This window comes from Sarcophilus harrisii, chromosome 2 (assembly GCF_902635505.1).
Source record: "Sarcophilus harrisii chromosome 2, mSarHar1.11, whole genome shotgun sequence".
NCBI classification, from domain to species: Eukaryota; Metazoa; Chordata; class Mammalia; order Dasyuromorphia; family Dasyuridae; genus Sarcophilus; species Sarcophilus harrisii.
Genome location: NC_045427.1, coordinates 281,455,471 through 281,478,998, shown reverse-complemented (window position 1 = coordinate 281,478,998; position 23,528 = coordinate 281,455,471). Strand labels below are relative to the sequence as shown.

General features: G+C 36.4%; 1 protein-coding gene across 2 annotated transcripts in view; it reads right to left on the bottom strand.

Moving 5' to 3' along the window:
• The window catches only part of SLC24A4 (solute carrier family 24 member 4), a 247,777-nt gene that overhangs the window by 23,428 nt on the left and 200,821 nt on the right, over positions 1-23,528 (bottom strand). For both annotated transcript variants that reach the window (XM_003756144.4, XM_031952298.1), the window contains exon 13: positions 1,940-2,106. In XM_003756144.4, the coding sequence (XP_003756192.4) occupies positions 1,940-2,106 (167 nt within the window). The remainder of the gene's footprint in view (positions 1-1,939; positions 2,107-23,528) is intronic.

Below are 23,528 nucleotides of genomic sequence, written 5' to 3'. Positions count from 1 at the left end.
CAATGGCTTTCTCCATGTCTAGACTTAGTTGATCTGACCTGTAGCTCATATTATCTGGTTTTCCTTCAACAAACCAGGACTCATCACACCTGCTTCAGCCCCTCTTGAGGAGAAAATTCCACATATGGGAGCACTCTATTCTCCCCCTCTCTCCCATATTGTATCATTGCTTCATCATTATCCCAAGAAAACAATGGAGTGCAAATGACTACGAATTTGAAACCAGAAGACCCAAATTGGAGTTCCAGCTTTGCTACTTACTACTCCTCATGTGACCTTGAACAAAGTCATAAACGGAAAAGATCAACTAGTTCCAGAACTGTAACTAGGGCAGGGCCACCAGGGTTTTGGCCACAAGAGGATAAATATAGAGGGGATGCTGATTGTACTTCTTGTCCTTTAAGAGCATAGAAATAGCTGAGTTTGGCACTTGATGAGCAAGGATAATGAAGCAGAACAGGAAATTATTAGAAAGTATTTTCTGTTTTTCCTGACAAAAGACACACCTTGTGTGAATTTTTTCTTGGCCCTATCTACCCTTGCTTCTTCCCCATAGTATCCTTCTCTGCAAATGTGTTATTTCAGGGACTTCATTACCTCATGCACTCTGTCTCCCTGCCATAGTCTATTTAAAAAAAAAAAAAAGACTATGAAAAAGATTGAATTGCTGCCAAATGAATTGTCTTTAGGAAGATTCTGAAGATCACCTGGCAGGATAAGAGACCAGACATTGAGATCCTTTCTTGTTCTAAATTGCCAGGCATTCCAACTCTACTGCAGAAAACACAATTCTGTTGGGCTGGCCGCCTTGTTCAAATGACAAATGTACACTTGCCAAAAAGATGATTTTATGGAGAACTCACACAGGGGAAACGTTCACAAGGTGATCAGAAAAAGCAATACAAGGACACTCTCAAGGTATCTCTTAAGAATTTTAGATTCCAGGCCAGTTCCAATGATCTTGTGATGATGAGAGCCATCTAACCCAGAGTGAAGACTATAGGAAATAAGGGTGGATTGCAACATAGCATTTCACTCTTTTTGTTGTGGTTTGCTTGAATTTTATTTTCTTTCTCATTTTTTGATCTGATTTTTCTTGTGAAACAAGATTATTATATAAATATATATGCCTATTTTGGATTTAACATATATATATATATATATATATTTTTTTTTTTACCATGTATAACATATATTGGATTATATGCCGTCTAGGGGAAGGAGTGGGGGGAAGAAGGGGAAAAATTGGAACTCAAGGTTTTTCCAAGGGTCAATGCTGAAAATATTATCCTTGCATATTTTGAAAATAAAAATTTCAATTAAAAAAAGATAAAGTTACAGATCAAAATAAATACATAGACACATGCAAAAAGAATTTTAGAATCTTATTGTGTGACATGGGAGGCACTGGCAGAAAGTGCAGGGCTCTATGAGCAAGTAGAATTGAATCAGCTCAGAAGTGATATGAGATGTGCAAAATTAGAGAATCCACCCCAAATGTTCATAGAGACTATTTGTGTCTGACCTTTGGCAGAACCTTACGAGCTCTTATCAGTCTTATCAACCATATTCAGTGATGTAATTTTGGTCTTCTTCAAGAATTAAGGATAACAACCAATCAATTTCCTGCCAAGCATTTGTTTTGTGTTGTACTCTGGGCACAAAAAAGTTGCTAGTTATGTCTCTTCCTAGTTAACCCTCTTGTCTTAAAGATGAAAAAACTGGAAATCTGAGATGTAAAATAACAGCACAGAAGTGGTTCAAATTAAGGTTGGTAACTACAATTATAGGATTGTTTCCACTTTATCCTGCTTCCTGTCAGGGTCCCACAGTTGCTCCTGGCTCCTGCCAATCTGTTCAGCATCTCCTCAGTGCTTCCCCCTCTCAGCTCACTTGGGAGAGGAGTAGAGAGCCTGAACAACAACCGTTCATCACTTACCAGCCACACCATTAAATAGGAAAACACAGCGATCCAAAGGGTGGAGAAGACAAAGGTGACCATGAAAAACTTCTCCCAGCGTGGCTTGCTGCAGTTTGGGATGGTGATAAACAGCAGGAATATCAGGGGCCAGGTGAAAATCCACTTTGCTCGGTCCGCAGGTGCCTCTGCAGAGACAGCAATGAGGAGCTGAGAATCAGAGGGTTTAGAAGAAAACTTATAGATCCCTGGGTCTAAGCTCTTTGTATTACAGATTAGGAGCCTGAGGTTCAGAGTAGACCGGTACTCCCCCAAGATCACTGGAGCCACATTGCTCCTCCCATGATCTCATGTTTGCTTTCTCTCATTTTACCTGCCTCTGCCCCCTAGACTATGAATTCAGGCCAGTGCCTGGCTTCAAATCACATATATTGGTGGAATAGAGCAGAGATGGCTTTCTGAATAACAGTCAATGTGTGTTTGTGCTAAATTTCTGCCATCCACCAAAAAAACCCAGTCATGTGGTCTTTTACTTTTCAACACCTCTAAATTAAAAAATTAATAATGACCTTAATATTTCCTGTGCTCTGCTTCTGTGTCTCCTGAAATTTTACATAGAATTTAGAGTTAGAAAGGACTTTGTTAGGTAATTTGTTTTTTTTTAAATACCTTTTTTGGGTTATAGCCCCTTTTTCAATCTGAGCATGGGTCTCTTTTCAGAATAATGTTTTAAAATGCATAAAATAAAACCCACAGAATTACAAAGGAAACCAATTATGTTGAAATCCAGTTATCAAAATATTAAAAAAGAAATTTAGAGATCCCAGGTGACTTTTCCTTGATCCAACCTTTTCTTCCCTATTTTATTATTATATTACATATATGTATACATATAACATATATTTCATTCATCTTTGAAAACCCAACTCAAATATCTACTACAAGTCTTGTAAGCTTCAAATAGTTGTAACGATTATTTCTTTTACCTCCCATAAAGACTTCTCATGTAATAGTTTATATTCTAATTATCTGTGGATGTCTCATGGATCATGACCTATCCACATTATCGCCACTACACACGTGTTAATAAATGCTGTTTATATATGTAATATATATAAAATAAACAAATTTTATATTTGTATATATGTATATCAAATATTATTATTATAAACAAGGATTCTGAAGCATAAAAAAGCTATTTTAGGTATGCCTGACTCATTCAAGGTCAGGTAGATGTTAGGTAGCTAAGTAGAGAACCCAGGTTCTCTTTCCAAATTCAGTGTTCTTTCCATGACAACATTTATTGCCTTTCTTCCTCATTTCAAATAAACCCTTTAGGAAGAGGCACAAAGCATGAGATAGAATTATTAAGTTGATGGAATTCTTTGAAAATATCTAATTGAATCTACCAACTGTTACGTATAAGGAAAGTGATGACCACAGAGATGGCCTTCATCCAAGGTTACCTACACAACCGACTGGTGGGCAAGGTTGGCATTTGGATTCAAGTTTCCAAGTCAGCGCTCCTTCTATTTAGGCTAATTCATCATGTTGACTAGTGCAGCCTTGAGTTTCTTAAAAACGTAGAGTAACAATGATGTGATTTCCATATCAAGTTAGATCAGCTATTCCGAGGTGAGGTTCAGCCTACGTGGATTATCAGGCTTGTGTCTCAAACTCCCCAAATCTGCCCTCACCCTACTTTGCCAACTTTATTACCTACTCCAGCCAAAGAGAATTCCTCCGTGCCCATGAAACCAGCCTTTGCCACTCATCATGCTCAACCACATTTATGCTTTTGCTCATGCAGCTTCCGAGGTTCCTCAGTCTTGACTTCCTCAGTTTTCTGAGCTAAATCCTATTTTTTTTTATTTTAAAATTATTTTTATTAAAGAGGTAATAGGGGTTAAATGACTTGTCCACAGTCATTCAACTAGTAAATGTCTGAGGCTGGATTTAACCTCTGCCTTCTTTAGTTTCCTTAATTGTAAAATGGGGATATTGCCAACACACATTTGTAGGTAGTATTTGTAAAGGTCCTCCTGACTCTAGGGCTGGTACTCTATCCACTGCCCCAATCCTACTTATTCCTGAATGTTAACTTCAAGCCTCACTTCTTTGAAGCCTTTTCTAATGAATCCAAGTCACATTAATCTCTTCCTTTTCACACTTTTCTATGTATCTTTCAATATTCTAGTTTAATCAATATTTGTATCTATTTTTATTTATTTATTTATATCTTATTTATCCTATTTATATCTAACCTATTCTAATGAACTGAAATAAGTAACATATTTATTGTACACTGTATACTTTGGGAAGTACACTGTACTTGGAAGAGATATGACCCTAATAACATATCAGATCGTAAGTACCATGAGGGCAGAGTCTATGTATTGTGTTAGCTTTGTATCTTTCCCAAGGCCTAGTATAGTAATCTGTATATATTTACATGTGTGGTGATAATAGTGTAGCTAGGGCATGATCCATGAGACATACACAGCTAATTGGAATATAAACTATTATATAATAATAATAATGTAATAATTAGAATATAAACTGTTACATGAGAAGTCTTTATGGGAGGTAAAAGAAATAGTCATTACAACTATTTAGAGCTTACAAGACTTGTAGTAGTAGGTATTTGAGTCGGGTTTTCAAAGAAGAATTTAATAACTGGAGTTTAAAGATGGTGTTGGAGTAGGAAACATTGCAGGTAGAGGAAAAACAGGGTAAGAGGATGGAGGTGGGAAACAATGGGGTATATGAGAGTTGAGATGTAGTCTAGTTTGGTTGTCCAGTGTAGGATATGGGGAAGGTGGCAGTATGAAATAAGGCTGGAAAAAAGGAAGTTGCCCATTTGTAGGCAGCCAGGTAGGAAAGTTTGGAATTTACTTGGTAGACAGAAGGGAATAAGCCTCTAAATTATAGTGCCCATAATATATGCACAGGCACTGTGCTAATTGTTTTTATAAATATAATATAAATAAAAATAATATATATGTATATATAAAATATTTATAAATATTATGTGTAAGTAATCTGAAGAAGGCAGAGATTAAGTGATTTGCTCAGGATCATACAGCTAGTAACTAAGTCTAAAGTTGGATTTGAATTAGCTCTTTTTGATTCCAGGACCAGTAGTCTCTCAATGGGACAACTTGGTAGGTCTTGGTCGGCAATAGGGAACTAGTTAAAGATTTTGAGTGAAGGAGGACATGAAATGACTAAAGGAGATGAGACTGGCAGCATATGAAAGATGGACTGAAGAGCAGAGGATTTGGCCCAAAACAAACACCTATTTGATGAATATTGCTACATTTATCTGTCTCTCTGCCAGCCATCTATATCTATGTTAATCTATTTATCTCTCTGTCTTTCTATCATCTGTGCCTACTTATCTGTCTGCCTGCCTATTTATCCATCCATCCATCTCTCTATCTCTCTATCATCTGTGTCTATCTATTTCTCTTATCTATCCATCATCTCTATCTATCTCTATCATCTATCTCTGTGTATTGAAGTGTTGAATAAAAGACTCTGAATGAATATTAGTTTTGGAGAAGTAGGAGTTAATTCAGGCCATCAGAAAAATGGCACTTTCTTCTTTATTTTTCCCTGAGGCTTGCTAGAAGCTAAGGTTATTGTTGTGAGAGATAAAGTCCTGGGTTCTAGGAAAAATTCTTAGAGCCTCACTACCAGAAAGAGATGAGTCAGCCTGTCCCCTTTCCCTTTCTCACTCTACTACTCCTCGGCGAGGTGCAATGGCTCAAAGATTTCAGAATGTGTGGTTGTAAGGGGAGGCTGACAGATGTTGGAAATGGTTCTCTTCTCACATGAAAGGGAAAAGCTAGGGAGCCATCTAGGGGCAGTTAGGTGATGCCGTCGTGAGCGGAGTGCTGGGTCTGGAGTCAGGATGACTCCTCTTCCTGAGATCAAACCTGGCTTCAGACACTGACTAGCTGTGGGGTCCTTAACCTCGTCTGCCTCAGTTTCCTCATCTGTCAAGTGAGAAGGGAATGAAACACTACTTCAGCATCTCTGCCCAGAAAACTCTAAATGGGGTCACGAAGAGTCAGACATGACTGAAAATAACCAACAAAAAAGAACCAAGAGCATCTGAACTTGGATCTATTTAATTTCTGGTATAATGTTATGTCTACTTTGTCACCTAGCTGCAGAGGGCCCAGTGGAGAGAGTGAGAGTCAGAATGGCTGTGAGATCCTGGGCAAATGACCTAAACTTTGTAGGCCACAGTTTTCTCATATTCTAAATATGAGAAATGTATGGGAATAATAATAGCATCTATCTAACTGGCTTGGGGATGGGGTGGAGTTATAATGTGAGAATAAAATTAATTGATATATTTAAAAAGAGCTTTATAAATCTTCACATAAATCACGCAAATCATGGACTTCTCCCCTCCTAACTTTGGTCATTATAAAATTGCTCAATGAGAAAGACAGATGCCATTAAAAATAGAAATTAAAATGTATAGAGTCATTTTTCTATGCGTCAAATCTTTTTATTTTAAGGAAAAGTTCAAATGAATCCAAAAAATCTGCACTAAATCAGGCCTTCCCACCTCTAGAAAAGACTGGATGGAACAGGTGATCCCTAAGGGTCCCCTTTCACTGCTTGTGTTCCATTATCCTCCACAATTATTTACTTAGTTCTTCACATGTGCAAACCTTTTCCTGTCTGTCCTGCTAGATTCCAATCTCCTTGTGGACAAGAACCACATTGTTCTTTTTTCGATCTTCTACAATACCTAATATAAAACAGGCCACAGGGGAAACACTGCATAAAAACTTGTTAATTCATTTGTTGCTATCTGAAAATAACCAATGGAGATATGTGTTCCTACACTTTACATGGCTGCTCCTTTTACTAAAATGAGGACTCTTCTTTCAAGTGGAAAACGAGAATTTAATTATGTGAAAAATGTTTTTAGCTGAATTGTCATGAAGCAGATGGCTAATCATATTGGAGGGGGGAAAATTAACAACAGATGTAGTTGCCATTTAAAAATTTTAACTAAATTAATTTGGATTGTTAACTAATTAAACACTCCAATTAGGGGAATGGTTGAATTACTGCACTTGGGAATCATTTTGTGATCATTGAAAGTAGAATACTATTGGGGCAGCTAGATGGCACAATGGATGGAGTACCGGCTCTGAAGTCAGGAGAATTCAAATTCAAATGTGGCCTCATATACTTTAATACTTACAAGTTGTGTGACCCTAGGTAAGTCACTTGCCCCAATTGCCTCACCAAAAAAAAAAAATAGAAAACAGAGCCTCCTAATACCAATCTTTCTCATATTTTACAAATAACGAAACTGAGTTTTAGAGAGGCAAAATCATTTGCTCAAGGTCATAATTCACATGTTTGACTTTTAGTCAATTACTCTATTTTAGTATTTTGTTTAGAATGGGCAGGATTTAGGAACATAGGAAAGGCTCTGTGAACCTCCTCTAATTTGCTGCTCATAAAACTTTGTTACAATTGTATTGCCTTGCTTAAGGCTTTAATCTATATTCATAATGAAATACCAACAAGTTATTGTATGAAACATAACAATCATAATAATCAACATATTAATATCCTATTATTAATGTTATTAATTTATTTCAGTCACGTTTGACTATCGGTGTTGTCATTTATCTGGGGTTTTCTTGGTGAAAATATTGGAATTATTTGCTATCTCCAGATCATTTTACAGATAAGGAAACTGAAGCAAACAGGGTTAGTAAGTTGATTTGCCCAGTGCCACACAGCTAATGAGCGTCTAAGACAGCATTTGAACTTAGGTCTTCCTGACTCTAGGGCAGGCCCTCTATCCATTGCACCACTTAGCTGCCCCTATTAATAACAACAATTCCAGATTTGTTATGTTTAAAGATTGACAAAGAGATTTCAATTAGATTGTGAAATTCTTGAGAGTTGGCAATGTTTTCGCCTCCCTCCCCTTTATCAGTACTTAGCTCAGTTGCTTACACAGTAGGTGCTTAATAAATGCTTGTTGATTTGACCTAAATGACTTGAAACAATCCAACGAAACAGATTTAGAATGTGCTATCATCTCTGTTTATAAATGAAGAACATGAGGTTCAGGAAGATGTTTGTTCCTGGAAGGACTTGCATGAACTGTTCTAAGTGAAGTGAGTAGAACCAAAAAAAAAGAACACAGTACATACACAGCACTAACAAGATTATGAGATGATCAACTGATGGATTTGTCTTCTCAGCAATGAGGTGACTCAAGGCCATTCCAATAAACTCATGATGGAAAGATGGTCAGATCGCTGATAGAGTATAAAAAATTGAGAATTCAATGCAGGTCTCTTGACCCTAATTCAGTAATATTTTTACTACAAATAGCTTTGTGAGAAAAAAAAAGAAAATATCTTTCTCCTTGTATGTTCCAGGACTTTATCTGTCCAAAACAGGACTTATCTTTCCTCCTCACCTTGTCCTTTCTATTTATAATGAGGTCACTGCCATCTTTCCAGCTGCAAATTGAGTGTTAGTCTTGATTAATCAAGGTCTCTCACGTCCCCTAAGACTAATCAGTTATCACAATCTCTATCTCCACATCAACTCTTGCTTCTATCACCACCTTTTTTCCAGTCTGTATTGCATTCATTATTTCTCAATACTCTATCTAAAAAGCTACTAAAGTAGCTTTCTAATTGGTCTTCCTGTCTCTTTTATCTCTCTTCTTTAATCTCTCCCCCATATAGATACTAAATAAATAAAATACAGCCATAAAGAATAGCTCTGATTTTGCCATTTATTGTTCAGTTGTTTCACTCACATTCAGTCTTCATGATTCCATTTGGGGTCTTCTTGGTGAAGATAATAGAGTGATTGGCCATGTCCTTTTTCAGCTCATTGTACAGATAAGAAAACTGAGGCAAACAGGATAAAGTGACTTGCTCAGGATCTCATAGCTAGGAAATGTCTGAGGTCAGATTTGAACTTGGATTTGACCTTGCCATTCTCCTGTTTAAATAGCTTTGGTACTTCTCTTTTGTTTCTATGATAAAATATATAACATCTTCTATTTGGAATTTAAAGCTCTTCTCTTTCTGACTCCATCCCATCCTTCCAGACTTATATTATTTTTGCCAAATGGATTCCAAATTGCATTGATACTGGCTTAATTGTTATTCATTATTCAATCTCCCACTTTTGTGCCTTGGAAAGGCTGTCCCCATTGTCTAATTCTCAGAATCATTTCAGATGCTCTCTCTCATACGAGTCTTTTTCTAGTGATTCCCCTAGTGACTGGTGCAATCCATTCCTATAATAAAATTACTTGAGGCATATCTTGTATTTACACATCTATGTGCATCCTATATACTCCCAATAGAATGTAAGTTCCTTGAGTTTGGGATTGTTTTTATATTTGGTTTGGGGTCTATCAGCTCAATGTTTTACACAAAATAGGTGCCTAAAAAATGCTTGTTCCTGCAAAGACTTACATGAATCAAAGCTAAATGAAGTTGGTAGAATAAAAAAAATAACATGGTACACAACAAGAAGATTATGTGATGATCAACTGTGATGGATGTGGCTCTTTTCAACAATAAGTGATTTAAGGCATTTCCAATAGACTTGTGATGGAAAGAGCCATCCATATCCAGAGAGAGAACTATGAAGATTGTGTATTTTCACTTTTTTTTGTTGTTTGTTTGCTTTTTTCTTTCTTATGTTTTCTTTCCCTTTTGATCTTTTTCTTGTGCAGCATGACAAATATGGAAATATATTTAGAATAATTCATGTTAAACTTTATTGGATTGTTTGTTGTCTAAGGGAGTAAGAAAAATTTGGAATACAAAATTTTGCTAAGGTGAAAGTTGAAAACTATCTTTTCATGTATTTGGAAAAATGAAAAGCTATTATAAACAAAAAAAGCTTGTTGATTTGAATTATAAGCCAGGTATTATCTATTGCTTTTTTAGGAATTGTTATGATATCGCCTTTTTTTTTTTTTTTTTTTTTTTACCACTTCAATTTAGGATATGCTAATCCTTAAATAATATAGTGAAATTAGTGGAATTAGTGAAAAAAGTACTGAGCTAAGAGTTGGGGCCTATATTCCAATCCCTGCCCTGTCACCAAATACTTTTTTCCTCACTAAGTCTTGGTTTTCTCTTCTGTAAAATATAGGAGTTGGCCTTGATTGTCTCTCAGATCTAGCATTGAATGTTCTACCATCTATGCTTCTATATATCCTAAGGATTCCCTTAGCATAAGAAAATATAGAACTTATTTATATATTCTTTCCCTTAGGTTTTTAATGTAATAATTTAACTTAACAAACATTTATTAAGTGCTTACTGTATATAAAACTTTTATAAATGGCACTGGGTATGGATATACAGACAAAAACAAAACCATCTCTAATACTAATGATTCTATGGTTCTTTGATTTCAAAGTCATCTTTATGTTTATTTTCCCAAGGTCTCTTCCAACATTAACACACCATAATTCTTTGATTTTTAGATCAGAATGTGCATTATTCAGAGTAGTATGACATCTTTCTTCCATTTGAGAAACATAAGAATTAGTCTTTTTTCTGATTACTTCTCAACTCGACTGCTACTCAATAAACTACATTCACAAAGTCCACCTAAAGAACCTAAGACACCCTTATGTCTTCAGAAGTCCTGCCTCAGTTTTATAATTTGTAATCCTGGCTCTGCCTGGTGCCACAGGATTATTGTGAGGATAAAAATGACAGTGTTTGTGACAGGTTATATGCATAACACTTTAGAAGCCTCCTGTTTTCCATTCTTGGGCTTCTCTGAATGCTGAGTTTCTGCTCTCAAACACCCTGTGAGTATTACATTAATGGCACATCTGAAATTCTGCTGCTCTTAAGGCGAAGCCAGACAAGCCAAGTCTTTTACACTGTCTCCTTGGCAATCTTTCTCTAACTTGAATTTTTAGGAAACCAATTTTTACAGAAAGTGAGACTTTTCACACTCCTGCCTTTTATAAACAAATCAAATCCAAGCCAAGACACCGCCCACCCACCTCTACTTTGTCTCTTCAAAACAACTCTGTATTTTAACTCTGGAAATGATTTTTCTTATCATTTTAAGGAAATAATTAGATCACAGATTTGGATTTGAGGTCATCTGGTCCAGTTTTCAAATTTTATAGATGAAGGAATTGATTTGAACACTATCTATCTATCTGTCTGTCTATATTTGACTTCTCTTAACAGCATTATGGATGATTTTCTCTCTCTTCTTTCCTCTTTCCCCCTTCCTTTTCCTTAACTTCCTTTCCTCAATATTAGAGCCATATAAAAGTGAAGTGGGCTATCTTAGGAGAGGTTCTCCTCACTTTTTGTTAGAGATCTTCAAGAAAACACTCAAGGATCTTTTTTTTTTTTTTGGCAAGGATGCTTAGTCAGATATGGCCTTTGAAGTCCCTTATTTATTCTCCTTTTTAGTATTTTAATTTTACAAATACATGTAAAGATAATTTTCAACATTCATTTTTGTAAAATTTTATGTTCCAATTTTTTTCTCCCTCCTTCCCATGTTCTCTCCTTTCCAAGACAGCAAGTAATGTGATACAGGCAGAACATGTACAATCCTTTTAAAAATATTTCCACAATTTTCATGTTGTGTAAGAAAAACCAGACCAAAAAGGAAAAAAAAACTATAAAAAAGAAAAAAGCAAGCAAATAAACAGTAAAGAAACAAAGGTGAAAATATTGTGTCGATCCACATTCAGTCTCCATAGTTCTCTCTCGGGATGCAGATGGCATTTTTCATTCCAAGACTATTGGGATTGTCTTGGATTATAAAATCTCTTAATTAGAAGGAAGGAAAGAATGAGGAAAGGAAGGAAGGGTAGAAAGGAAGAGAAGAAAGCAGAAAGAAAGGGTAGAAGGGAAGAAAGAAAAAAAAGAAAATGTAAGAGGGAAGGAAGAAAGGAGCATAGGAAGCAGAAGAGGAAAGGAAAGAGAGTAGGATGAAAAGTGAGAAAGAAGGAATAAAGGGAAAGGATGAAGGAGGATACAAAGAAGGAAAGGGAAATAGAAAGCAAAGAAGGAAATAAAAAGGAGGAATAGTATGACTGAAGGAAGGAAAGTGAAAAGGAAAGAAGATGGGATAAAGGAAGGAAGGAAGGAAGGAAGGAAGGAGAGTTATAATTAAAAATAAGAAGGAAGGAAAGAAGGTGAGAAAGTAGGAAGGAAGGGAAAAGGCAAGGTAGGACTCAGGGAAGAAAAATTAAAAAGGATTAGACTTGTTTAGTTTGACCCTAAAGAGAATTAGGAGCAATGATTGAAAATTGGGAGAGGGATAATTTAGGCTTTATATAAAGAAGAACTTCTGGTTAATGAGTTACTTTAAAAAAGAATGAGTTTTGTGGGGAGGTGGTTTCTTAATCATTGGAACTGACTAATCATAAGAATTGACTAGATAATTATTGTTGGAGATGTCATATTGGGGATGGATTTTTGCTAAATTAGAGGTTGGCTTAGAATACTTCTAAGGTCCTTCCAAACTCTGAGATTCAGTGATTTAAGGAGAGGTATTGCATACTTCTCCCTCTCACCCCTCATTAAGAAATGAACTTTCTTTATTAGGTTGTTAGCAGTAATCTGCCTTTCTGCTGGTCCAGCTATCTTTCATGCTACAGGTCTTTGACATGTCAATAAAGCAGGTAGACTGGTCCCTGGGGCTATTTCTCCTCTGTTGCTAAAGGACCACACATCCTTAACAAGCTATTTATTTCTCCATCTTATAGTTTTATCAAGTACAACAAAAACAAAACTACTTTGATGCCCTTATGATGGTGTTGCCTGAATTTACCCTGGGGTTTTCCTCTAACTACAGTCAGTTCAGTTGCCCCATCTGTAAAAATACTTTTTTTTCCCCCAAATATTGTCATTTCTCTAAGCCAGGGGCTGTCAAACTATTGTCTGATATGCTCACAAGCCCTACAGAAATAGGTAACAAACCAGATGTGTCCCGTGGGTTATACTCTGCAGACCCCTGAGTCTAAATCACTTGTCCAAAACTATTCAAGAAAGAACTCTGGGTGATGACTAAAAACCATTACATTGAATTCCCAATTCCTATATTTATGCCCACCTGCATTTTTGATTTCCTTCACAAGCTAATTGTACAATATTTCAGAGTCTGATTCTTTTTGTACAGCAAAATAATGGGTTTGGTCATGTATACTTATTGTGTATCTAATTTATATTTTAATATATTTAACATCTACTGGTCATCCTGCCATCTGGGGGGAGGAGGTGGGGGGTAGGAGGTGAAAAATTGGAACAAAAGGTTTGGCAATTGTTATTGCTGTAAAGTTACCCATGTATATAACCTGTAAATAAAAGGCTATTAAATAAAAAAAAATTCAGTAACCCTAAAAAAAAAACTATTCAAGAAATATATATTAAACACATTCTATATGTTAGGCAACACTGTTAGGCACTTTGAAGCTGAGTGGAGAATGAGCTGGAATCAAGAAATTCAGGTCTGAATCCTAGCTCAAACACTATCTATGTGGCTGTAGGCGAATTACTTCACTTCTGCAAGACTCATTTTTTTATTTGGGCATAATAATACATAAACTATTTTTCATGGTTGTTGTGAAGAAAGTATTATAAAGATGTGAGCTGCTATTTTAAATGCTCAAAATAAAATCTTTTCTAAAAGGAATCCTTGTGGTGGCAAAAACTTTTCTAAGATGAAGAACCTTATATTTATCCAAAAGAAATTATATATGCTGAGCAAAACCAGGAGAACATTGTACACAGTAACAGCAACATTGTACAATTATCAACTGAGATAGACTTAGCTCTTCTCAGCAATATAGTCATCCAAAACAATTCAAAAGACTTGTGATGGAAAATATCATTCATATTCAGAGAAAAAACTATGGCATCTGAATTCAGAGCAAAGTATACTATTTTCACTTCTTTTAAATGTTTTTTCTTTTTTTTTTCTTGTGATTTTTCTTTTTTGTCCTGATTCCTCTTTCACAATAAGAAATATGTTTAACATGCTTGTACATGCATACCCAATGTCAGATTGCTTTTTGTCTTGGAGAGGGGGAAGAGAAGTGAGAGACAGAAAATTTTGGAACTCAAAATCTTACAAAAATGAATGTCAAAAACTATCTTTACATACTCACCCCCCATTTTGCTACTTAAATTCAGATTGGTTTTGGTACACTGAATTTTTATAAAGTGAAACATATCCATGGATCAATTACTGCCAAGATGTGTCCAACCAACCTTTGTCAACCATCTCCCAAGAGAGTCATCCAGCTTGTATTTTCTGGATGGGTGAATGTTGTAATAAGGGGAAGAGTACAGCAAGAGTTATTACTGGAAAAAGTAGATAGCAGAGATGGATCTGGAAGAGATTTTAGAATTCATTTAGAATTCAACTCTTTCATTTCACAGATAAGAAAGCTGAGACCAAGAGAGAATAGTTTATTCTAGAATACATTTAAAATCAGAACAGAACCAATGCCTTAGTCATAGACTACAAGTTTGATCAATATTAACTTAATTGAAGGCTAGAACTGAAACGGACTTTAGAGATCACAGGACTGACAATTGTAAAAGAGTAAAATGTAGTATTGTCCCTTTAATGTTTATGATGGAATAGACTGAGACCCAATGAGATGAAACGATTTGCAGACAACACCACAAAAGGTAGAGATTGCATCACTATTCACTTCCCCTCTCTCTCGCTCTCATTCAGTTGTTTCAGTTGTGAATGACTCTTGTGACCTCATCTGAGGTTTTCTTGTCAAAGACATTGAAGTAGTTTGCTGTTTCCTTTGCCAGCCCAGTTTACAGATAACCAGGGTTAAGTGACTTGCCCAGCTAGCGAGTATCTGAGTCCAGGATCTCAGGAAGATGGGTCTTCCCGAGTCTCTTTCTAGTAGCAGGAAATTCAGTACTTATCCCATAATATTCTTCTCTATCCCAAACTTTGCCCTTCTACTTAAAGAGATCAATATTAGAGCTGAAGTTTCATCTTTCTGTAGCAGCCCCTTCTCTGCTTTGACTTTCTCACTCTCTAATCCATTTTCCACCAGCTTCCAAAATAATCTCTAAGGTCCAGTTATGGCCACGGCAGCCTCTGCTGAAAAGCTTTCGGAATAGACCATACCCGTCTGGCCCTGATTCCCACCTTTGACTCATACCCCACTGACCTTCCCAAACTCCAGTTCTAGTTTGTAATTTCTGCCAAGTTGGACTCGTAGCAGGTCCAGCTTTCAGGGAAGTCTCTGGAAGCCCTACATTCAGCATTCCATCATTCCCTTCTCCTAGCACTCATTTACTTCCTTTTCTTCTCATCTTCACCTTTTAAAATCTCAGCCATCTTCAAGGCTCAGCTTAGTTCCTCCATGAAGGATTTGTCCTCAGTCTAGGGCCTCCCACCATTATCAGGCTTCCCAATTTTTCTTCTATGGCTTGTTTAGAATTTTCAAAACTGAATTGGTATAGTCAGTATATAAGACATAGGAAACTTAGTTTAGAGTCAAAAGGATATGGGTTTAAAACTTCCATCTGTTACTTAACATCAGTCAGATGTCAGATAAGTCAGTAAAACTCTCTGTGTCTCAGTTTCCTCATCTGTAAAATGGGGGGAGGGCTTAGATGACTATTAAGTTCCCTTTCAGCTCTAATCTATAAGCCCGATGCATTTGCCTTTATTTTGGATTAAAAATGGAAATTCTTCCCTTTAAAGCTCTCTACTAGTGTTGGCTTTTTTTTTTTTTTTTTAAATAAAATTCTCTTGGGCCCTAATTAAGCTTCCTACTTGTAGATCAGTGCTTCAGATATAGGAATGTTTTGTTCCATCTAGACTTTGAGATGTGAAACAATATACAATACAGTTTACCTGGTAGGTCTGAAAGCAGTCCTTTGATATTAAAAAGAATTATTTTAGGGGGCCAAAATACTTATTTGGATCAGTGTATGAAGTTTAAGTATAAATTAGCCCATTGGAAAGGCTAAATTGTCTCCTAATAGTTGTTCTAGCCCTATTACCCATTCAGACAGCAGCCAAGATCAAAGAATAGATGTGGGTGTTTGCAAGCATTTTGTCCTCTAATCTCTTACTGAAGTTTGGATAATGCAAAAGCTCTACTTGTTCAAGTGATTTTTTTTTTTTTAAATCAAGGAACATATATTAGTTGAGGAGAAGGGCAGGGACAGAGGTAAAAAATAAAATCCTAGAAGCCTAAAATGTATAAAAAAATAAATTCCCAGAAGTCTTCAATTTTCTCCATCCTGGTTCAATTTCATTAAACAAATACTGGCTATTAAGAACCTACTACATAGAAAGGTAGATATGACATAGAGCTAGTTTCAAAGCACACGGTTTAATCTGGGAGAGACTTGATCACAGAATTGTAGGCTTTAGAGCTGAAAATAACTTTGAAAATCATCGAGTCAATCAATCAATATACATTTATTAAGCGCCCACTATGTACCAGGCATTAGCCTAAATACTAAAAAATAGCTTTCATTTTTTTTAGTTGAAGAAGAGGTAAAATTGAGTATGTAAGTAAGTAATGTATGACTATCATAAAATATTATTGAATAATATGAATATGACAGCTAGGAGGTGTAGTGGGTAGAGCACTGAGACTGACATCAGGAAGACGAGTTCCAATCCAGCTTTAGACACTTATTAACAAGGCAAGTTACTGTTTGTCTCAGTTTCCTCATCTGTGAAATGACTTGGAGAAGGAATTGCTAAACCACTGTAGTATCTTTGCCAAGAAAACTCCAAATGGAATTCAAGGAATTAAACAACTGAATAACAACAAAAATGTAAACACAAACATGAAATCATTTATGAACTGAGATAAAACCAGGAAATCAATATACACAGTGATTACAGTGATGGAAATGAAAAAGAACAACAATCCAGAAATGGAAACTATGGATGCTGTGAAATGATAATGACCAACCTTAGTTTCAAAAAAGAGATATGAGAAGAGACCTTCCCTTTCTCTTTGCAAAGGTGGCGGGGGCACAGGAACGGAACATTTCATAAAATGTCAGATTTTTCCAATATGATTAATAATTTTGCTGAACTATTTTTTTTCTTACTCTTTTTAGTCTTTATTATAAGGAATATAAGGCCCCTCTATGAGGGGCCAGGAAGAGATACCATGGAATATGTAATTGTTAAAAAACTAAAGTAATCAATAATTTTTTTTAAACTATACCATTTAAACAGGAAGAAAAAAAAAGAACTAGTGTTAAGTTCAGAATTTAGGAAGATTAAGTGTGCTAAAGTCACACTTATTAAGTTGTTGAACTAAGATTCCAACCCATGTCTCTGCATGGTAATCCATTACTTGTTCAAACACCTAATACAAAGGTCCTCAAACTTTAGGCCCACGGGCCAGATGCAGCAGCTGAGGACGATTATCCCCCTCACCCAGGGCTATGAAGTTTCTTTATTTAAAGGCCCACAAAACAAAGTTTATGTTTTTACTATAGTCCGGCCCTCCAGCAGTCTGAGGGACAGTGAACTGGCCCCCCTATTTAAAAAGTTTGAAGACCCCTGACCTAATACAAAGGAGAGGGCAGTAAGGGCAGAGGAAAAATCCAAGGAAAGAGGTCTGAGGAATGTGAAAATGGAGGGATTGCTTTAAATGATGGTAAAATTTAGAAATGTTGCTAACACAAATACAAATCAATAATCCAGAAACAAAGATAGAAGGGTTCAAAGTTTAGTTCTATTCTCAAATGCTATGAGGAAGTTGAGCTAGAAAAAGGAGGGGAGTTACTGGGATACAGAGGATAATTCTGGCTGGCTTTGTTTCAAAATTTAGTTTTCCAGCCTCTTCAAAGAAATGACTGATGACCAAAAAAATTTAAAGGATGAGCTACAAACATGGGTTAGAAATTGGCCATGTTTCCCCATAAGTGTTTTCCTCAAATTATTTCCAAGTGTTCCAAGTTCTATGACATTTAGACACATTTCCCATTATCTGTCTTTAGCTTCATTTCTTTTTTTTTTTTTTATTCTGATTCATCAACTTTTATTACAAAAGTAGTTGATCACTTGGGCTTCAAAAAGTTTAAATCAACACTATTTTCTATATGCTAGCCAAGGCTATTTTACAAATAATGAAAAATAATTGTAAAATCATTACTTTCTCTTTTTAAGAAAATAATTAATCTTCTCCACATCTATTACACTATATTAATGTTGAAATCAGTTAACAACATTAACATAGTGTTGACCATTTTTAGACGAGATAGTTGCTTTTTTTGTCGTTAGCACACGCTTTTTTTGGATTTAATCACATCTTTATGTTGACAACTCTCAAATCTACCTTTCCTGCCTCAGTCTCTCTGCTAACCTCCAATCTTGCACCTCCAACTTCCTTTCAGACATTTTGAACTGGATGTCCACTATCTTAAATTCAACCTGTCCAAAACAGAACTCATTCTTTCCCACTAAACCTTTCTTCGCTTCCTACCTTCCCTAGTAATGTAAAGGGCAACATCATTCTCCCAGCCCTTCAGCCTCTCAACCTAGGAGTCATCCTGAACTTCTCACTATATTCTAGCTTTTATCAGCACCTGTAAAATTCACCTGTGCAACATCTCTGGAATATACTCCCTTTTCTTCTGACACTGGCATGTATAGGCCCTCAGCTCCTCATGCATGGACTATCGTAACAGCTTGCTTAGCCACTCATGTGATTTTCCTAAAATACAGGTCTGCTAATATCACCTTTCCTATTCTATCACCTACAAAATGCTCTGTTGGACATTCAAAGCCCTTCTTTGCCTCCTACCTTTCCAGGTTACTTATACCTTAGTCTTCTACATATACTCTTCCATCCACTAACCCTGGCCAGGTCCTGGTTGTTCCATTTGCTAGCTGTGTGATCGTTTACCTCAGTTTCCTCAACTGTAAAGATGTGAGGACCAAATGAGATTTTTATTGGAGAACTTAGCACAGTGTCTACCAGATAGTTGGCTTATTCCCTTTTCCTTCCTCCTCTAGGGATACTTTTAGCTTTTTTCTGCTGCTTTGCAGGTGCTACGCTAAGAGAATGCAATTAAAGTTTCATTTTCTTCATCTGTAAAAAGAGGGTATTGGGCCGGATGACATCGGTGGTTCCTTTCAGCACTAATAAAGTATGATTTCCCAAATTATGGTGTATAATATACATACCCAAATTCTCTACCCATGTGTCTAGATCATTCTGATGATAGAGGAAAGAGGGGGAACAGGGAGGAGATGTGGGAACAGGGCTGAAGTTACACTGAGATTTTCCTCAGGCCTCCTGCCTACTTCTCATTCATTTCATTTTGACTTGGAGCACAGAGAGGTTTTTCTCAGGGCTGTGATACTGAAACAAATCAGAAGCAGACGGAGAGAGAAATTTTTAACACTTTGCTCCTGATAATTTAAAACTAAGGAAATAATTGATGGTTTGAAAAGGCTGTATTTCCACAGAATCACAAAGTTTGCCAAAGAGACACCAGAAAGCTTCCATTCGTTCTTTGTGGGCCTGGGATTAAAAACAGCTATTTCCTTGTGCTTGTAGGTAAGAGAGGAAATACTGTGGATAAGTTTTTTGTTTTGTTTTATTTTAATTGTGTGCTGTAGCAGCTGGGGTAGCTCTTTGAAAGATGTTAATTGTGCAGGAAAACATATAATGCCTTCTATAGGAAGTGAGTAGCTTTTAGTTCACTAGTAGTATCATCAAATGTTAGCAATAGAATATGGAATGTGAGAGCTAAAAGGGGCTTTAAAACACAAAGTGTTAGAGCTAGAACACAAAATATATAGAAGAGAATTTAAAGGGAGATTTAAAGACGGTAGAGATCTGGGTAAGGTAAAGGGATGAAATTCATTCCAGCTACTGGTACATTCTGTTCCACTGGAGGTTCCAACTTTTCCATTTTACAGAAAATTGGGAAACTGAGGCCCTTATTTGGGAAAATAAGTTTTCTAAGGTCCCTCAATCTAGTTGGATTCCAAAGCCTCCAAGTTAATATTGTAACTGATCCTGCCTCATTATCCCTCACTATGGCCTCTCTCTCACCACTCCAGATCTATCAGGATTTCCATCAGAGAAGAGAATATAGTAAATAGTTGGGCATCCTTTCCTATTCATCGTTGGTACCACATTTCCCCCCCTATCCACTATGTTGTTTGTTGTTGTTAATGAATCATTTTTTTTCAGTCATGTCTGACTCTGTGACTACTTTTGGGTTTTTCTTAGCAAGGATATTGAAGTGGTCTGCCATTTCCTTCTCCAGGTCATTTTACAGATGAGGAAACTGAGGTAAACTGTAACTAAAGTACCCTGTGGGTCCTACATTGTCCGAGTGTCAAAGGGTACTATTAATTCTTAAATTATTTATTTTTATCTATTTTGTTAAATATTTCCCAATTACATTTTAATCTGGTTTGGGTCACACTTAAGCTGTATGTTTGACATCTCTGATGCACAGAAATGACAGCTAACGTCTGAGGCCAGATCTGAAGTCAAGTTTTCCTGTCTCCAGGCCTGATGCTCAATCCACTGTTTCACCTAGTTTCCCTCCTTTATCTTCTCCTTGATGATCTCAGGAAATTGAAAAAGGGCTTCTTCCTCTTAAAAACTGACCAGGGACAACAACCTTATAGAATTATTGACATCAAGGGCACCTGACAATGTAAAGGAATGAAGCACATTCTGAGTATTCTGGTACCTTCTGTGATGGATGGAGGTTTGTTAGGGATTCAGGTTGGGAAGAAACTCCCCCTGTAAAAATCAGTGAAATCTTCCATACCTCTAAAGCTACACTAAAAACTTGATGGATGGACTCCACTCCCTCTCCCATCACACTTTCACTTTTCATTTCTTCAGCAGTCGGATGACTGTGATTCAGCAGCCCCAAAAGTTAATGGGAATTCAGGCTGGAGTCCAGAATGAGGGACATTATGCTTAATGTTGTCCTCTGCCCTGGTATGATCATTTATAAAGCACTGGCTCTCAGTTCTCTGGGCTCCTTTTTAATAAGGAGACGGGCAAACTAATGCAGATCCGCTAACTATGCTGAGATAGTGGAATGATTAAATTAGCTGTGGGACTGAAAACTATATCCCATCACAGGAAGATTAAGGATGAAGGAAGTAAAAAGAGTGTTTAGTTTAGAGCAATGATGTTAAAGTCAAATAGAAATGAGGGGTAGGTAGCCACTAAACTGTACCTAAAATATTGTCTTAGTGTCAAAGGATACTATTAATTTTTATTTATTTATTTTTATCTGTTTGTTAAATATTTCCCAGTTACATTTAATCTGGTTTGGGTCACACTTAAACTATGTGTTTCACATCTCTGATGCAGTGAAGTAGAAAAAAGCTGGACCAGCATCCTCCTTCATACCAGACAGGAGGTCTGGACTTCTTTTATTTCCCAGTTACATTTAATCTGGTTTGGGTCACACTTAAACTATGTGTTTCACATCTCTGATGCACAGAAGTAGAAAAAAGCTGGACCAGCATCCTCCTTCATACCAGACAGGAGGTCTGGACTTCTTTACCAGGTTATCTGGAAAGCACACTATAATTCCTGGGGAAGTAAGTCTAGGTGAGGACCTTTGGAGCTTGAGTCTAGGAAACAGACCCATTTCATATGCTCCATCCTGCCACCCACTGAGGTCAATTTTTGTAGTCATTCAGTCAATATGCATTTATTAGTGTGTCAGGCACTGTGCTAAACATTGGTAAGAAAGAATGGCAAAAGACAATCCCTGCTCTCAGTGAGCTTGAAGTCTAATGGAAAGATAAAATAATGAGCTTGAAGTCTAATAGAAAGACAATATGGAAACAGCAATATTATAGGTGGCTATGTTTATTATTAATAATATATTAATATAATAGTATATGTTATATTATCATATTATATAATATATACAATTATATAATAATATAATATTATTAATATTATAGGTGACATAATGGATAGCATGTCGGGATTGGAATCATGAAGACTCATCACCCTGAGTTCGAATCTGACCTCAGACACTTCCTAGTTATGTGACCCTGAGCAAGTCATTTACTCCTGTCTGCCTCAGTTTCCTCAACAGTAAAATGAGCTGGAGAGGGAAATGGCAAACTACTCCACTATCTTAGTCAAGAAAACTCCAAATATGGTCATGAAGAATCAGACACAACTAAAAATAACTGAACAAAAACAACACATACAACCAAGATGTATAAAGCAGAGGTGTCAAACACACAGCCAGTGGCCTGCAACCAAATTAAAATGTAATTGGGAATATTTAACAAAATAAATAAAAATAACAATAAAATCTAGATCAAATTTAAAACTAACTCAATATGCTATCCACAGGGATCCTTAAGAATGGGTTAGTGGCTCCTGTTTCTGTCTGATTTTGACACCACCAATATTCAGGATAAATTTGAGGCCACACAGGAGGAAGATATTAAGATTTAGGAAGAGTGGGAAAGGCTTGGTGTGGAAGGTGGGTGTTTCATTGGGATTTGAAGAAAGGAAAACCAGAAAGTAGAGATGATAGGAGAATATTCCAGGCATAGGAGACAGTGAAAATGTCTAAGTTTGGAGAGGGAGCTTCTTGTAAAAGAAAGTAGAAACCCATCCCCATCCAACCCCTCTTCCTCCCCCCACCTCTTTCTCTTCTCCAGATCAAAACTTTTCTCTTCTCTAAGTGTTGTGTTCCAATCAGAATTTGAGTCTTTAAATTCTGAAACCATCTCTTAAAAAACAAGCAAGGTTTGTATTCCCCAGCACTTAGTATAATGCCAACTTCTTAATAAAGAGCTTAATAAATGCTTATTCATTCAAAATTTTGCTGTCTTCAAATACTTGAAGAGTTGTCTTGTGGAAGGATGAGAATGATTCCTCTTGACCCCAAAGCACAAAACTAGAAGCAATGGGTTGAAATAGTACAGAGTTGTGTTTGGAATCTGTAATTCTGACAGGTTTAGTTCTGGTTTATATCCCGTTATAAAAAATTCCAAGGGACTGTCCACCATATGGTCAGTTTGAAATTTTGATGAATCATGTACAGTTTTAACAACTGGAAATATTTCAATTATACAAACAAAACTGTTATCACATTTGTTCTATAAACTCAATTTTTAATAGGATCATTGTTGTTTGGTCATTTTTCAGTCATGTTGAATTCTCCATGACCCCATTTGGGTTTTTTATTTGTCTGTTTTTTGGAAAAGATACTGGAAAAGAAAAAAAAGATGTTATTTCTCTCTCCGGCTCATTTGCAGCTGAGGAAACTGAGGCAAATAGGATTAAGTAATTTGTGCAGGAACACACAGCTAGTGAGTATCTGAGGTCAGATTTGAATTCAGGAAGATTCACCTTTCTTGTGCTAGAGCTCCATCTGCTTCACCACCAAGCCTCTCCAGAATTTTACCCGTATATTAATTTGCACTTATTTTATTCAATTTAGAAGACTGAAGGGTATCTTCATCCCCTGCTAGCCATCTCTCCATGGAAAGGTGTTCTCTGACTTCTCAAATTTTCTAAGAGCTCTTGCTCTGGATTTTATCTTTTCTCTGATACCAC